The sequence below is a fragment of the Rhinolophus ferrumequinum genome, chromosome 13 (assembly GCF_004115265.2).
Source record: "Rhinolophus ferrumequinum isolate MPI-CBG mRhiFer1 chromosome 13, mRhiFer1_v1.p, whole genome shotgun sequence".
Taxonomy (NCBI): Eukaryota; Metazoa; Chordata; class Mammalia; order Chiroptera; family Rhinolophidae; genus Rhinolophus; species Rhinolophus ferrumequinum.
The window spans coordinates 65,393,517-65,411,216 of NC_046296.1; the positions used below are offsets into that span (position 1 = coordinate 65,393,517).

General features: G+C 53.1%; 1 protein-coding gene across 1 annotated transcript in view; it reads right to left on the minus strand.

The window, feature by feature from the left end:
- Positions 1-3,380: 3,380 nt before the first annotated feature.
- The window catches only part of HPCAL1 (hippocalcin like 1), a 90,386-nt gene continuing 76,066 nt past the window's right edge, over positions 3,381-17,700 (minus strand). The window contains exons 3-5 of the mRNA XM_033125295.1: positions 7,160-7,555; positions 5,927-6,032; positions 3,381-4,262 (exon numbers count right to left, since the gene is read on the minus strand). Coding sequence (XP_032981186.1) covers positions 4,165-4,262; positions 5,927-6,032; positions 7,160-7,537 — 582 coding nt within the window. The 5' untranslated portion in view covers positions 7,538-7,555 and the 3' untranslated portion in view covers positions 3,381-4,164. The remainder of the gene's footprint in view (positions 4,263-5,926; positions 6,033-7,159; positions 7,556-17,700) is intronic.

Consider the following 17,700-nt stretch of genomic DNA (forward strand, 5'->3'; position numbering starts at 1 on the left):
CTGCCTAGCCACCTCCTAAGGTACCCACACCACACCTGGCACCCACCTGCCACCGCTTCAGCCCTGGACACTGCTTACAGCCTGCCCCCTGCCCCCTGGCTATTTGGACAGACTTGGCCTCCCCACTGAAGCATGAGTGGTGTGGGAAGCAGAGGGTGCTCCCCCATCTATGCTCCACCCACTAAGCCAGCCTTGAGGCCAGGGCTCAGGTCCCACTTATCTCCAAATATCGATACCAGTGTTGCCCCATCTTTGCTCAGACCCTGGGTCTGTTCTCTTCGCACCTCAGGGCTCCCCAAGGGTACCTGGTATCTAGAGAAGCCAGGGGCCATTCGCAGCCCTCGTTCTGAGCCAGAGTCAGAAGGGCAGACCCTAGCCCAGGAGGGGGCTTTGCACTCCCCTCAAGCCCCACATCCCCCTGCTGCCAGCTGACATGCAAGGTCATGTTCAGCACCCGTTGCTCTCTGGGAGGCCTATTACCCATGGGATAGGGAGAGCCTAATCTGGTCACTTGGCCAAACTGGGACTTGTGTGTCCAGGGCCCACGTAGGAGCAGTTCCAGACAGCAGGTGTGGGCCACATGCTGATGCGTTCATCCGTTCACTCACTCACTGCCCAGCTCCTCATTCTAAGCCAGGCCTGGCCCTGGCTCTGGGGGTGAAGGGGACCAGAAGTGAACGGATGAGGTCAACATGAGGGGAAACTCCATGAGTGAGAGGCACATGGAGAATGTAGAGAAGAGTGGGGGCAGCTTTTGGAGGAAGGGACATTTACGCCGTCAGGAATGGCCTGGTGTAGGGGTGACATGAAGTTCAAGGAGGCCGCTGTCAACCCGTGAGGCCGGGAGCAGCGTGGGTGCCGTACAGCAGGAGCAGAGCTGGCCCGGCTGACAGCCAGGGCCAGGCCAGTGCCAGGGCGGGCTTGGGTTCCCCCACCTGCCCACCTGGACTGAGCTACCAGGGTTGCCACTCAACACAGCCTCACACATGTCTCCAGGAGCTGCCAACCTGTCAACAGAGGCACAAGCTAGATGCTCCAGACCCTCGATGCTGAGCTGTACACAGGACGTGCCTGGGTCTCCATCCGCGACCCTTCACACGGGACACACTCCAAACTGGACCCATCCCACAGAGCTGCGTGTGCAGACTCAGCCACAGTCATATGACCTGTCTGTCCTCAAACATACAGACACAGAGACCCCACACACAAACACACACACACACACACACACACACACACACACCCCAGTCAAGGGGTGGTGTCTGGGGCCAGATGATCTGGCTAGTTCTGATTTTGCCACTGATGTCCTGGGACCCGAGTTAGCCCGGAGAGGTCTGGCCGGGTGCTTGTGGAGTCTGGGAGTTGGCGATTGGTCTGTGGGGCAGGTCCCTTCCCTTCCCTGGTCTGTTTCCTTGTCACCTGCAGGTGGAGCAGCTGTACCATGATGGCCCTTGTAAACTGTAAAGTGCAGTAAGAGCAAGACAGTGATGCTGGGGATGTGTGTTCATGGGCACAGCCAGCTCACAGGCAGGAGAAAATGGCCTCCTCTGGACCTGGCCAAGATGGAATCAAATGTCCCCTTTCAGGATGCAGGAGGGCAGGTGCCAGGCCCTTGGACAGGGCCCCCTTCAGGTCTTGGCTTCAGGGAGGCCCCCCAGCTCGTTCCCAGAAGCTGCGGGAAAGAGCCCACAGGCAATGGAGGGGAAAGCCCCCCTCTTTGCCTTTCCGCCCCTGGCCATACACTCACGCCATGGCTCCTCTGGCCCCTGGCAGTGCCCAGCTTGGCCACCCCCCAGGCTCATCCTCCAGAACATTTGCTCCATAAACACCCCTCGCTGCAGGCCAAGGCTCACGAGCTCCCTCACCTGTATCTCCAATATCCATTGGTGCTGCTTCTCTGGAGAACCCTATCACAGTGGTCATTCTCATCTGTGCCCACCAGACAATGCCCCCTATTTGTAGCACTGCAGCCCTCCCCAGCAAGCACTACTGATTTAACCTTTGCCAGTTCCAGTTCCATTTTTGTAAAATTCCAGCCCCTCAGTGGGAGGGGAGATTCCTCCAGACCAGGCAGAATTGTCCAAGGCGCCACTTGCCTCTTTGTAGCAAGTTGGATCCACCCCCAGGCCACCTGGCCTCACCCTCCCACCCCACCTGATGGCGCTGCCCGTGGCTGTGGGCACCTCCGGAGCTTCATCACGAACCAGCCCTGGTGGTGCCACTGGCTTGGAAAACACTTGCAGATGGGCTCATTGTTTCTATTCAGAGGCATGTCTTAAAAGATATTAAGATTACTAAAATCAACAGAATAGCCACAGTCCCTGACAGCCTGCCATGAGTCAGGCTCCAGGCTCTGCACACTTACCTTGATCACCTGCCTCCCCTCATTGCACCCCTTCTACAGGTGAGGCTCAGAGAGGTCCCCTGACATGTGGGCAGGTGTGACAGACACTGTTGGCACCCACCTTGGAAACAGAACCCCACTCTTGTGCACCCTTCCTGGTGCCATGCCCTTTGGGGGAGGCGGGCCTCCTCAGCCAAGGGCGCATCTTGACTGGCCAGTCACGACCACCTCATGGTCCTGGCCAAGGCCTGGCCTGGGTATTGGCCAATGAGAAGTGAGGCTCACGGGGAGGGAGAATTCTAGAAAGTTTTCCTTCTCAAAGAGCAGAAGACAGGGAGCTTCTCTTCCTGCCTATGGAAGGCTCCCTGTCAGCTGTACCACCCAGAACGGCAACAGCCCTGTGGGGACCCTGAGAAGACAACTGGAGGACAAAAGCTGGCTGTGAGGCTGGACGGGGGCGGGGCGGGGGGAGAGCGGTGAAAGGAACCTGGGGGTTCCTCAGTGGTGTTGTCAGCTGCTGAACCAGCCCTGTCACAGCGTGCTGCCTCTGAACTTCAGGGCCGGTGAGACAAGCATCCCCATGGCTGGAGCACCTTCTGCTGGGTTTTCTGCTGCTGGGAAAACCCAGAAGTATCTCAATGGCCACAGGCTGAGAAACCAGGTTCTGCCCCCAGGGTCCATGCTGACATCTCTGGTCCCCACTCTGTCCTCACTGGGCATGTGCTGACCTGCTGCCTTGCTGATTAGACCACAGGGTGGATGGAAGGAAGGAGGGAGGGAGGGAGGGTAGTAAAGAGAGAGGAACTGTCACAGTCAAACCTGCCAAGAACAGCCATCTTTTATTTCCACACATATTTCCTGGCATTAGGCTGACATTGAAGTACGGGCTGCACAAGATTTATAGACACAGTGAGAACTACAGGGACACAGGAGGGGCCGAGTTTACAAACAGCCTCTCCACCCGCTGAATGCACCTTTACCGAGAGCGCTGAGGGCCACAGGAAGCAGAATGGGGCTCTCACAGGCCAACACAAAACTCAGAGGATTCTGTTTATTTGGTCATTTTAATACAGGAAATGCCAGACCAATCAACAGGAGGACAAAACTTACACAGACACCTGCGGTCACCATGTGGCTGGGAGGGTCTCCACGGCAACGGGCACGCATGCATTTCCTTTTGAAACGGGCAAATTGAGTGCATAAATACCACAAAATAAGCAGGCTCGGAAGGGTCACAGGCCACAAGGGAACCACGCTTCAGAGGCAATCGAGGCATTAAATACGGAACCTACACGTGACGTTTCACTTCACCATACGCATAATTTATATATTAAAAGAAAGGAGACCACAGTATATATACGTGCGAGCGGCTTTGGTCAGAGAAAATGAACGAGCTAGGTGGAGCCATGCACGGGGAGGGCTTGCCGTCTACTCTCCCTCCATTCTTGTTCCCACCTTACCCCCAGTCACCTGCAATCACAAAGTAAATTAGCTGGCCTTAGCGCCATCTTCGGAAGTCCCACCAGTGTCCTCGGTGGTGTCCTCTGCGCTTCCTGTGGGCAGGGACGTGCCCTGGAAGCGAGAACACTGAGCCCTGCGTGTAAACATCCCCAGGAGTCACCCTGGATGGGACTGGGGAGGGGGTGGGAGAAGGCCAGGTGGAGGAGGGAGGTGCAGCCACAGGGCCAGGCAGGTGCCACGGGCCACCTGGCCTGGCCCGGGAGAGCAGGAATGATTGAAGAGGCATCCACTTTTGCAAGCAAAGCTTAAACGGCGAGACAAGCCTGTGTTTCTCTGTAACTGTCCAGACGCCGGATCCCTTAGAACTGGCTTGCGCTGCTGGGGTCACACTGTAACAATCGGACGATGGAGGGGTCGCTCTTGGCACCTTTAATGAATTCTTCCAGGGACAGTTTGCCTGTGGGAGGGAGGATGGGAAATGGGAGTTAGCCAGTGCTCACCGTTTCTTCACCTTCACCTTCACAGAGCGTGGGGACAGCACCCACATCAGGGCCGCCCGCTCTGGCTCTAGCCTTAAGCTTTCCTGAGGCTGGACATTGTCCAGGCGCCACTCTCTTCGAGGGTATTTCTGGAAAAATCCATTTTGCTTTCTTTGCTCACTGCAGAGCACCAGAAAACTCAAGGACACACCCAGTACGACTGGAGCCACTGGGGTAATTTAAATCCTTTTAGAAATCACCCCATGCATTACTAAAGAAAGGTGTGCCTTGTCCAGAAAGAGCATGGCCTCTGCCTCGAATCCATAACTGATCCAGGGCTGAAGGAGCCCAGGGTCCCCAGGGTCACTGCCCGGGGTGTGATTCCCTGTCACTCCAGCTCAGCTGTATACTAGAGGCAGCATGAGCCTGCTGCTCAGGCTGGGAGAATCGCTTCTGCTTCTGTAGCATCTGCCTCTTGGGGTAGGTGGAGGTCTAGAGAAAGGGTGGCCAGGCTGAGGGTCCAGCTGGTACCTCCCTCATCTTGGATGCCTCCCTCCTGCCCCATAGACTGTTACTTCTAGGATCCGGAGAGAAAAAAGAGGTTTTTAAACTAAAGTGCGTAGAAACATGAGTTCCAGAGGAACTGATGCTAGTGACAAACACATGCTCTCCCCCGGGGTCCCTCTCCCAGGGCGTAGCTCTGGGACAGGACCTAGGTTTGAAGCAGACTCTGTATTCGGGTGGCTTGTGCCCTGGAGCCTGCTTCTCGCCTCTGCTGAGGGGTTCTGCAGCTATGAAGGGAGTAGTGACATTTACCCGGGGACAGATGTAAAGGGAACACAAGAGCTCAGGGCCCGTGCCCAGCACATTGGAGGAGGAGCGGGCATGAAGCATGGGAAGGGCTCTGGGTCTGCTGCCATGGGCCAGCTGCTGACCTTCCCACGTCTCAGCACTTCCTGTGCAGAGCGGGACCATAGGAACACCCATCTCAAAGGGCCACGGGGTGGGGTGTATTAACGGGGAAGATGCCTGTGAGGGCTTCAGTCCAGGCCTGGCCTGGAGGACACACTCAGTTAGGAAGCTATTGTCAGGAAAGCAGGAGCAGGCAGCAGACGACCGATACGGCTGATTATTAGGGGCCTCCCGCCTGCCCACACGGAGAGGAACACCCCTTCCTGTGTGTCCCCAGCAGGGGGGCAGGCAGGCTGGCCCCACAAAGACTAAGCAACAATGCCCAGGCTAAGGGGAAGATTGGGAAGGGAGGGGACAGCCACCCCACCCCAGGGGAGAGGGTCTCCAGATCCAGCACTGATGCAGAGTGGTGCTTGGACTTTGCTTTTCTCCACGCCTTGGTGGAACTTTTACGGGCCACTCCTCAACCCCTCAGCAGGGATGATTCTGAAGGCACCACCCCTTCCTCCAGGGCCCAGACAGAGCCATGAGGACAGAGCCAGGATGCAGGCTCAGGACTCGCTGACTGAATCCTGGCTCTTCCCTCAGCACAGGCGTATTGGCTGGGCGAGGCCAGGGGTGGGTAGGCGGGCGACGAAAGGCCTGAAAGCTGCAGAGGGTCAGGCAAGTGTCCCAAACACATCTTTCCTCCTTGCAGCGTCCCACAGATGCACGGGACTCAGTACCCTACCATCATTGTTGGTGTCCATCTGCCTGAAGATCTTGTCTGTCCGTTTCTCTGGAGTGGACTCGTCCTCGGGCATCTTCATCACAGAGGACACCATTTTGTAAATAGCCTGCAAAGGGGCACATGGAAGTGTGTGCTCAGATTCTGGAACATTCCTGGGTGACTGGGGCACGTGTGAGCTTCCTCCCAGCCTACATCACAGTACAGAGAGGTCAGGACGCGCATCAGCCTTCAGGTCCCTTCCCCGGCTACAAGAACGTCCCCTGCTACTCCCAGTGACATGGGCAAATATCACAGATGGAAGGTTGGGCAAAGGAAGCCAGACATATTTCTGTGAAGTTCAAGGGCAGGCAAAACGACTCCACTGCGACGGTTGGTAGACGGAGGGTGCCGCCTGTGGATGGGAGGTGGCAAGTGCTGGGCTGGTCGCTCCTCAGGCCACTTGCTGCTGCTCTAGGAGCTCGTGGGGCTGACACCCTTTGCTCAGACTTAGCCCTGACGCTCCTTACAGGTAGAGAACACCTCTTCTGAGGAATTCTAAACCTGAACCCCCCCCAGGCTCCAGGAATGGGGGCACTGGGGGGGGCTCCAGGGAGCAGTAGCTCTGTGGTCCTCTGTTCTCCATCATATACCGAGGCGCCTGGTAAAGTGAACAAAATTCAGTTTTTTTCTGGAAAACAGCCTCACCTGCCAGAGCTGTTGATAGGCGTGCAGGTGAAGAGAGAGGTCTCATAAAGTGGTGTTCTTCCTGTGCCAGAGCTCATTCTGTGATCACTAATGTTCCCGTTTTACTTTATAATCGCGTGCGCCTGGGGACATTGCAAGCTGTTTGTTGCATTCTCAAACACGGGGACTCACAAAGGTCTTGGCAGGTGCCTTCAGCAAGTGTCAAGGGTTCCCTCGATTACTGTAATTTTCAGCTCTGTTAATTCTTAGGAAATCGCCTCTGAGCCTCAGATTTTGTGAAATGCAGAGAATAACCCCCACACAGGGTTGTGGAACCCAAACCTGACCAAAGCACTTAGGCCAGACCTGATGTAGAGCAAGCAGCTCTTATCATCACTACTGGCGAGGACCCGCCCCATCAGGTGACAACGTGCACGGGAGAGGGACAGGCAGCGACCTAGCCAAGAATGAGCGAACGCCGAGGTGAACACAGACAGCACAGTCTGGGAGCGGGCCTGGCGCGCAGGGGACCCGCAGGCCCCCAGCCCCCGTCCTGGGAGCCATTCATACCTGCACGATCTCCAGCATCTCACTGCGGCTGATGTAGCCGTTGCCGTCCAGGTCGTACATGCTGAAGGCCCACTTGAGCTTCTGCTCCAGCTTGCCCCGGGAGGTGACGCTCAGCGCGATGATGAACTCCCGGAAGTCGATAGTGCCGTCGCCGTTGGTGTCGAAGGTGCGGAAGACGTGCTCGGCGAACTTGGAGGCGTCGCCGTAGGGGAAGAAGTTGGCGTAGATCTTCTTGAACTCGTCCACCGTCAGGTGGCCGGTGGGGCAGTCCTTGAGGAAGCCCTTGTACCACTCCTGCAGCTCGTGGTCCGTGAACTCTGTGTTCTCACGCAGGTCCTGCAGCACCTCGGGCCGCAGCTTGCTGTTCTGCTTGCCCATGGTGGCCGCCGGCTACGCCTGCAAGACAGGGGGTTAGCTGGGGACATCGGGCAGGGGCAGGGTCTGGCTCCCCATCACCTACAGACATGGGGTGGGCTGAAAACTGTCCTTGGGTATCATGCGCCCAGGGCAGGAGGCCCCATCGGCCCATCACCAAGCACAGCTGTGTGGGCCCGTCCAGGACCCCTGCGGGAAGGAGGCCCAAGACGCTGGACCTGCACCTCGGAGAGCTTAGGGTCGGTCCTCTTAGAATCCACTCGCCTCACTGAAAACCAAACCGCCACTCAGAATGACGGTACCAATTTGCTTCAGAGCACTAGCGGGTGCTCTGCTCCCCAAAAGCCCAAGCCCAGGAGTGCAGGCTGACCTCGACACGGCATGACATCAGGACCAGGTGCCAGCTGGGTGCTCGGGGGGAGCTTAACACATTCCAGTCCATGGCTTCTAAGTGCCTGGGGATGCAGGTCCTGGTTCTCAGGACTCCGGGCTGCTTATGGCACAGGTACATACGCATGGGCATAAAAAGTGACACGAAGTGTGGGCTCCAAGGAGGAATCATTCATTCCCATGGGGGCCTAGGCAGTTTGCCTTGGAAGGCAGCAAGTGGGATCAAAACTGAATGCTGAGGACTTCAAGTCCACGGGAGGTTCGACCCCCACAAGCCACCTCTAAGGATCACATGGCAGATTCCAGGAACTGGGAAGGTAGGAGTCACGCTTGCAGGCTGGCAGGATGCAACGTCACCTCCATCTTAGAAACAAAGAACTCTGGCTTCTGTGGGGCACATGCTTGTCTGCACAGGTGGGCTGTGACCTTTCCCAGGCCCTTGCCAGGCCCAGGTCCATGGGCAGCCTGAAGGCCACCAAAGTGTTCCCAGCCTGTGTCCATCTCTGCTCCCTCTCCATTACTTGTTCACCAGGACAGTTGCACAAGATGGCCTCCCCACTGTGATTTCCATGGAGCCACGAAGTGGAGCCCCTGAATGTCAAGTACAGCCCCACACGCAGTCCCAGTCACACACTGGGCCAGCCTATGTGTGCCCGCCAAAGGCTCGGATGAAATCGTTAAGAAGAACCTCCTTTTAGCTCTCTCCTGGGGGCTCTTGGCCCGAAGCGGGCGGCCTCATCAGGGATGGGGACAGTACGGTGCTGCAGGTGTGGTGACCCGTTATTAATCAAGCCAATGAACCGACCTTACTGACCATTGGCTGGCTAGGGAGATGGCTGACTAAAAGCAAACCATTGTGCAAAGACAAAGCCACCACTCCTATTTCCCAACAGAAATGGCCCCCTGGCCCTGGCCATTAGGCAAACACCGCAGCCTGCATTTACCAGAAAATCTTACTTTCATCTCCAGTGAAAGATGGGTGTGCCGGGGGAGGGCAATGCGTCAGGGTCAGAGCCATCTCTTACTTGGCTTAAAAAGTTTCACCACCAAGCAGGGCTTGGATCAGACAAGTAACAGCCTTCTGAGAGCTGTCAAAGACGACATTAATTCACAGTAATGGGAAAATGGGGGAGGGAGTTAATGTAGCGCTTACATCTATTTCTCTGATTCTCAGTTACGCTGTTGTTCTGAACATGCTAAATTGTAAAAAAAAAAAAAGAAAGAAAAAAAAGAAAGAAAGAAAAAAAAAAGTAAACATGTAACTGGGAGCCCTATGGAAATATTTAACCCAAAGTCGGTACTGCTTGCAAATTAAAGCCTTTTTAATGGCAGTTTTCTCAGCAGCTCAGGGAGGTTCCTGGGAACCAAGTGCTCAAATGTCCCCTTAATCACAGCTCAACGCTGGCTGATGGCATGGGTCCACATTTCATCCCATTGCTCTAAAACACTCTCATCGAGTCAGATCGCTAAAGCTTGCTGGGCCAACCAGACTTAGAAATACTCGGATGAAAGATGACGGGAGAGTTGGGGGCAACTAATTCCTTGCCAAATGCCAAAGCTCAGGATGAGGCCAGAGGGGTATCTGCCGTGAATATGAATTTCAAGGGACCAGAGGGCTCATTTGAGATGAGCACTTGTTCTGTCTGGGGTAGAACAGGACAGTGAGGGCAGAAGGGGTGGTTGGTGCTGCTTCTCAAGCAGTACCAGACCCCTCTACCTTCTCCTAGTGACCCTCTGGGGGCTGAGCCCTGTCCTAGGGAGAGAACGGGCTGGCTGCATTTGTGTCCTTCTTTCCTCTGAGTAAGCAGGTGAGAGGCAAGCCTCCTGCAGCCTTAGCTTCTAGTGCAGCTGCTCCAAGCAGGAACCAGTCCGGTCCCAGAATGGGGTCTGTGACAGCGGCCAGGACCCAGCGCAGGGAACAGCGCGCTGGGCGGACGCTAGAGGGAGCTGTGGGGCAGGCTCCCCAGGTCCTGAGCTGGAGACCCCGCCTCCCAGCTACTGACCCCATCCATCCCTGCCACGCCTCTTCCACCCGGCGGACGCCTCCGTTTCTCCATCTATAAACTAGATCTGTCCAATAGAGTAACCAACTACCAGTCATATAGCTATTGAGCACTTAAAATGTGTCTGAATTCAGATACGTGCCCTAAAAAGTAAAATACACATTGGATTTTGACGGCTTAATGTGGGAAAAAGAATGTAAAATACCTCAATATTTTTTCTATCCTGATTACATGTGAAATGATAAATTACACCATGTGAGATACAGTGGGTTAAATTAAGCATGTTAGGCACATTAATCTCATCTCTTTATTTTTACTTTCTAAAAATGCGGTTACTAGAAACATTAAAACTGCACATGTACGTGGCTTTGTATTTCTAGTGGCTGCTCGGCCCTGGTACATTCCTGGGACACTGGATGTGGGGCCACCAAACAGGAGACTTCAAGGTCATTAGCACCCCGTTTACAGGCCCAGTGCTAACTGTAACCCAGCTGGGAGAGGTGTCCTTTGTTTATCTCACTCCTTGCTGTTCTTGAGTGAAAAATAATGGTGTTTAAGCTTCTATTTTCAGCAGCTTCAAGAACTTTGCCAGAGACCAGCTGCTATGAAGACTTAGGTCTGGTCCCCACTAAAGTGTAGGCTGAGAGGGAGGGGCTGCAGAAAGGGCAGTGTTCCGCCCCCCCCCCCCACCCCCTTCCTGAAGGAGAACAGACAAAGCCCCTGAGTGAGCTCGGGAGGGAGGAGGTTAGAACCTCTAGAGCTGACAGTGGGTGTGCCTAGATCCAAATTCAGCCCACTGACTTCCAGGAGCTCATTTCCATAGGGCTTCCTGAAAACCTGTTGCATCACAGTTTTACCATCTGGATGGGCTCCAGACCTGTGGTTGAGAAATTCAACGGAAAACCCTCCTGACTTCTGTGCCCATCCCCAGCAGCTTAAAATCCCCACGACTCCCCGAAGCTTAAAAAACAAAAAAATAGGGCCGGCCCGGTGGCTCAGGCGGTTGGAGCTCCATGCTCCTAACTCCGAAGGCTGCCGGTTTGATTCCCACATGGGCCAGTGGGCTCTCAACCACAAGGTTGCCAGTTCAATTCCTTGAGTCCCACAAGGGATGGTGGGCTCTGCCCCCTGCAACTAAGATTGAACACGGCACCTTGAGCTGAGCTGCCGCTGAGCTCCCAGATGGCTCAGTTGGTTGGAGAGCGTCCGCTCAACCACAAGGTTGCCGGTTCGACTCCCGCAAAGGATGGTGGGCTGCGCCCCCTGCAACTAGCAACGGCAACTGGACCTGGAGCTGAGCTGCGCCCTCCACAACTAAGATTGACAGGACAACTTGACTTGGAAAAAAAAGGCCTGGAAGTACACACTGTTTCCCAATAAAGTCTTGTTCCCCTTACCCCCCAAAATAAATAAATAAATAAATAAATAAATAAATAAATAAATAAATAAATAAAAGGAGAGCGGGAGGAAGGGCTGCAGGCCAAGCAATGCACAGAAATTCCTTCCCCATCTTCAGCCATCCTCCGTTTCCACTCTCCCGGGGTTGCTCTCCCTAAGTGAGGCTGTGGGAAAGGAAAAGGTAGAGAAAAGGGAAGAAAAATCCCCAGAAGAATGTTCTTTCCCTTGCAGAAATGGCTAATGCAACAGGGAGAGGATTTGTGGGTGACTCTTCCCACACACCTTGTGCCTCTCAAAACAGTGGTTCATCCATGTGGCTACTGGCTTCAGCCACCCAGCAAACTCCTACTCATCCAGCAAAACCCAATTCAAATGTCACCTCCTCAGCGATTCCCAGCCCCTCTACAAGGGCTCTTCCCTTTGCATTCCAAATTTCTTTTTACCTATTTCTATTAGGACCCCAACTTTTATTACATCATTTACTTGTGTTTTCACCTCATTCGAAGGTGAGCTCCTTGAGGAAAGAGAGTACCTCATCCGTAAGAGAACCTGCCAATAGGAGAACCTGCTAGGCATATTCTAGCCTCAAGACTTTTGCATTTGGAGCTCTCTTCACCTGGCCTGCTCTTCCTTCACCTGAGAGTCTCCCTCCACATTCAGGTCTTGGCGAGTCTTATTGGGGACACTTCCTCTGAGGAAGCATCCCAAATAGCACCTGCCCTCACGCCCCAGTTCCTTACTGTATGGAAGATGTTGAAGAAAATTTGCTTTCATTTGTTGATGTGAGCTTTTGTCTATTAGCTTTTATCTGTTCCTGCATGTGAGGTGATTTCTGTTCTGTGATCAAGGATTGAGTAAATTCCCCCTTTGGTCTCATTCTCCCAAGAAGGGAGATATGAGATGAGGTTGCTTTTCTGTCCCCCTTTAGTCTCATTCTCCCAACCAGAGGAGACATGAGATAAGGTTTTCTGTTTGGTCTCTTTCTGATATTTGTTGTTATGTCCGTCTTGTGAGGGGATGGCTAGCTTAGGTTTAAAGAAATTCTTGATCAGGGTTGAGAGAATTCCCTCTTTGTTCTGTCTGTTTCGCCCACATCAGCAGATGAAGTGAAGAAGTAGCTAAGTTATATCAGGACGATGTGACAGGCACGTTGCCAGGCTTTGGAAGACCTTGGGCTGATGGTCCCAGCTAGAACAGTAGATATTGCTTGTCCGGATGAATTGGCCCTTTGGCCGGATGGGCAGCATTCATATCAGTAACTGCCGGACCCTTCCGGAACTGGCCATTCCCGGAGGCAGAGGCGGGAACAAGAAACTTGGCTCTAAGGTCCTGAGAAAATATATAAGACAGACCTCAGTTGGCAGTGTTATTAATAATTATTATTTCATCATTTGGTCATTTCGTCATTGGTGATTTCTCATCATTCTAACATTTTGAAGACTTCCAGCAACATGCAGCTTACAGCACCAGGGGATGTCCTGACCCAGCCGCAAACCTGGGGAGGTCGGGCTGGTTCCCGGCCTCTCCAGTGTTGTTCCCCACGGTTAGCCTTCTTGAGAACTTGTTAGCATCTAGAAAACTTGTATGCAGCTTGCAGCTTACAACATCAGAAGAAGCCTTGACTTCTAACAACAACAACAACAAAACAACAGCAGCAGTCTTGGGAACTAACAAGCAGCGGTGGGGGAGACGCCTGAGTTTCTCTCAGATGCAGATCTGGCAAGGTTTTGAGTTATGACTTTTCCAGTGCTGTTCTCCCCTAGTTTGGTGAGCTTTTGGCATCTACTGTAATAGTTACTATCCTATAGAGCTTATTACTGCTTTTAGATACTCCTTATTGATGTTATTTGTGTGTTTAGCCAAGTGATTTTTGATTAATAATAAACACATGTTGGGATCTCTTAAACTTATAGTACTCCTTTCATGTGACGTTGTTATCAATGTATATAGTTTAGTCTTAACCAGCTTTACTTTCTGTCATTAGCACATTTTATTAATTGCCTTTGTCTTTTACTATTACATATTGCTAAATAAATTCATTAGCCCCATTCTAGAGTGTGTTTCTCCTCCTTCTTTTCCCTGCTCGTCATTACATACCCTGCCCCTCTTCATAGCATTTCCTACCACTTGGCACCATGTTGATGTATTTGTTGACTGTCTGCCTCCTTTTGTTCACCACTGTACCCCCATGAGACAAGGGGGTGATGTGACCCAAGGCTCACTCACGAGGGCCAGGGGAGTCAGAGAGGAGCTGGCGTGTCCCCTGTGTGATGGTTGAGAGGTCTGACAGGTGAGGTCTGAGCTGGGCTTAGAGGCTCCAGGAGTTCTCCCGGAGGCCAGGAAAAAACCCAGCCAGGCCACAGAGGCTGGTATATTAGCATCCAGCATGGTTATGAAGAATGCCAAGAATGTAGAGTTGATTGCAGGAGAAGGTGAACGAAAAACAGGATGGGACTGGATGCCTTCCTGGCTTCCCCAGCAAATGCCCAAGCCCCATGAAAACACTCAGAATGAAATGACGGGTCAAGACACAGGGACTCTAGCACTGTTTGATCATACATTGAAACTCCAAAGTTGAAACAAACTGAATCACCCAGCATATCCTTCTCAGGGACTAGGGCCAACCGCTTTTGAAAGAAATCCCAGAGGCCACAGTGGGCTGGACACTGCAGACAGAAGGCAGGAGCTGGCCTGAGATTTCAGACAGCCCTCCCCAGCCCCTCCATAGAGCTGACCCTCATGTGCTCAGACCTAGAGGGACAGAGTCGGTGGAAGGGTCCCCAACCAGGCTCAGCTATGCTTATGAGGAATGCGGACTTGGGATGCAACCTCTGCACTTCTTAGAGTCAATTCCTCCTGGCTGCTTGTGGCCGGCTGCAGAATGACTCAAGTCCTAGTGAGGACTGTGAGGGAAAGACCCACCCAGCAGGCGGCAGAGTGACGCGCACTCCTCTCTGAGGCTCCTGCCCTGATGTGAGCCAGTCCTTCCCCAGGACAGGAGAGAACCTGAGACCACAGGCCGGGGCCCAACATACCCTGGAGGAGACACGGTGGACGGGCAGCTGTGGGGGGCGCTGGGCAGGGCCCTGGAGTCAGGCACTTCCTAGTCTCAAGGCTCCACAACAGGACTCTCTTTGCTCCTCTACGACTATAAAATGGGGCCCGAATGCCAGCTTTGGTGTTTGGGATGGTGGCTGTGGGCACAAGGGATCCATCCTGGGGACGAGGTGTGCAGTCAATGGCCCAGCCCAGGGCTCCTCCCGGCACCTCCCTCCGACCCCCAGCCTTATGGTCTTGTCTGTCTTTTAACTTCTCTGCCTCAGTTTCCTTGACGGTAACATGGGAATAATGGTCCCTACCTGCCAATTTTACAGTGTAGCCATGAGGATAAAGGGAAAAGAAGACTGTGAAAGGACTTTGACTAATTTAATGCATCAAATACACAGAGGTATTATCCCAGCTTTTATGATAAAAGGGACGTGGAGCATGCTTCATGAACTTAATCACAGTATCAAACAGAGCCAGGCGAGGAGGCTGGAGGCTGCAGCCCGAGCGAGGGCGGTTTCCTGCTCTTTCTTCTCGCCCAGCACAGCGGTGTGAAAACCTGGTCCTCACGCCTGGTGGGCAGAGAGCCGGGATCCCAGAGGCCCACGCTGTTCTTCAAAGAGGAAATGAGGGGAAGGATGGGAGAACCCAGTACTGAGCTCAGTGGGTGCTGTTCCTCACTTGTTGGCCAAGGGACACCATGGACCCCCTGCCCTAGGGGAAGGAGGGACAGGACCCCTCAGGGAGACAAAGGGCTCGTCTCTAATAGCAAGATATCACCTGGGGAGTCTGTGGCTTCTAACCGGTTCGGGTCCATTGAAACGGGCATGTAGGGTCCTGTGTGTGCAGGAGCCAGTTCCCTGAAGGAGGGGAACTGCACATACTGAAGGAGAGGTCTGGGCTTGTCCAGAGGACGCTTGTTCCAAGGAGGCTGGGTGGGTCAGACCCATGCAGGACAGGGCAGCTCCCGGTGGGCCTGTGACACACGTGCAGACACACACACCGCACATACCACACCACACGCACCACACACACACCATGACCGCTTCCTCTGTCCTGGTGTGGGATGGATTGTCTGAAAGCCTCAACCCAGCGTCTGGTTCCCAGTGGGAGAGACCCCAGGTCTGGTCGGGGTGCTCTCAGGGTGAAGGCCTTGCCACCACATCAGCATGTGAAACGACTCAGATTTCACTCCTGGGAATTTTCTATTCTTAGAGAAAATAGCGTGGGCCATGTTTACCATTCATTCATTCCTATCACAGCTGTTTTATACACTTATTAAGCTTGCACAGATATTTTATGCACTAGGACCTAAAGGTATAAAAAGGGCCTCGCTGTGGGCCTGACATGAAGGAAGGCATGCCAGAGCTCGAGCTCTGCTGGAGTAGGGGTTGGCGGCGGTGGGGTCAAGCACAGCGTGGCTGGGACGGCTGGTACAGGGGACACAGCTATAGAGGACGGCAGGGCCAGCCTCTGGACTTTATCCTGGGGACACAGGGAGCCCCAACAGCATCTCAGCTTCAATGACTCGCAGTCCCAAGTTTCTGGGGAGACCACCAGCAGCCGGTGCCTCGTCCCTGCTAAACAGCGCTAAGCCTGTTACCTCCCCGGGGTCCCTTCGAGCAAGGAGCAACGACGGGACTAACAGTGTAGCAGTGTGGACCACCACAGGTCAGTAACCGATGGAGTAGCAAATGTACGAAGGAGGGGCAGCGAAGGGAAAGGAAAAATGCCATCAAACCCTGGTAATTCCAAATTGTACACCTGAAATCTATGTAGCTTTACTAAAAATTGTCACCCCAATAAACTTCAATTAAAAAAACAAACAAACCAGAAAAAAAAAACTCTAGGAATTTGGATAATTACCTGAAGGGAAGTTCAAATTTGTCAAGTCTTCGTCAAAAAGTGCCGCTGGGCCTTTTGAGCCACTCTGTTGCTTGACCCACTCCTATCTCTTTGGAGTGTACTTTCTCTTCCAATAAACTGCTCTTTCACCACTGCAAAAAAAAAAAAAAAAAAGTGCCTCTAAATTGTTTTGCAGGTAGAGGGGAAGGACTGGCCCACAGAGCGCTGGGAGGTAGAGGAGGGGATGTTTGTAGAGGCTGTTATTAGCACATCTGTCATTCCACCTTCAGAACGGAGTCGGACGTCTGGGCCATTCTGGGCCAGTCACGTGCCTCACAGCTTTGCTTTCCGTCTCTGTAAGCTATGACTTTGGCATGTTCAAGCCCTACAAACTGTCTTTGAAGTTGCCCCAGTGGAGGCTTCCACAGCCACTGAGTTCGCTCACTTAGCTGGAATATATGTCCCTCCCCTTAGGTTCCTGGGTGGCAGATCCACTCACTTAGCTCTTTTCCCAAGAGACAGTTAGAAAGCTAAACTTTTGCCAGGTTCCTGCTTGAGTGATGACTAAATTTTCAATTCATGGGCCCCAAGTGAACCATTTCCAAACTCTGATTTCATGTGCCCCAAATGAATGAGGTTGGCCGCATTCTAAGATGTCTTGGATAGAAACTGTCTGTAAGAAATGTCACGATAGGTGTTAGGCTTAAGAGGTGTTTCCAGACACGCATTGCCCGCTAGGTTCCGTGTCGCTGACAGTCGGCTCCGTCTGCAGGGCAAGGTCCAGTCCGTGACGGCTACTGCCCCCAGCGGAGCTCCTGGAGGGAGGGCTGGCGCCAAATGCCTGTCTGGTATCTGATGGCTCAGCACACCAATCCAAACAGGTTTTTGTTTTTTTACACTTGGAAGAAAACTTCCAGTGAATCATCTCATATGCTATTTGATTCATGTTTAATGTCTTTGGGAAGAAATAAAAACAGTAAGTCATTCTCAATAAAAAGTGGCATCAGCTGGGCTACAATGCCAGGCACACGAATGGTCACATGCCAACTACCCCTTGGGGGCCTCAGCTGCTACAGCCTTCAGTTGTCATTAGAGTGTGTTTATAATCAGGAGTGAAGACAGCTCATAAAAGCTGCCTTTTGTCATTTTTTAAAAATCACACCACCAGAAGCCATAGATTCTGCAGGGAGAGTTGGGGCCAATACACAAACTCACACACAGAAAGTGTCAATCAGCATTAACTGAGCAGATACTCAGTGAAAACCACAGTGCTGCATGTTGGGAATACACAAAAGTGTAAGATGCCCATCTCCTACCCGCCCCTTGCTCGTCTCCTCCAGGGACACTGATCTTCTGGCTGCTCCTTCCCACCTCAGGCACACTCTGCCACCGGCCCTTTGCACGGGCTGCTCCTCAGATATAAAATTGCTTCCTCGAAGCGCTTACAGTCTAGTTCGGAAGGTAAGGCATGAATTTCCTCTTGTC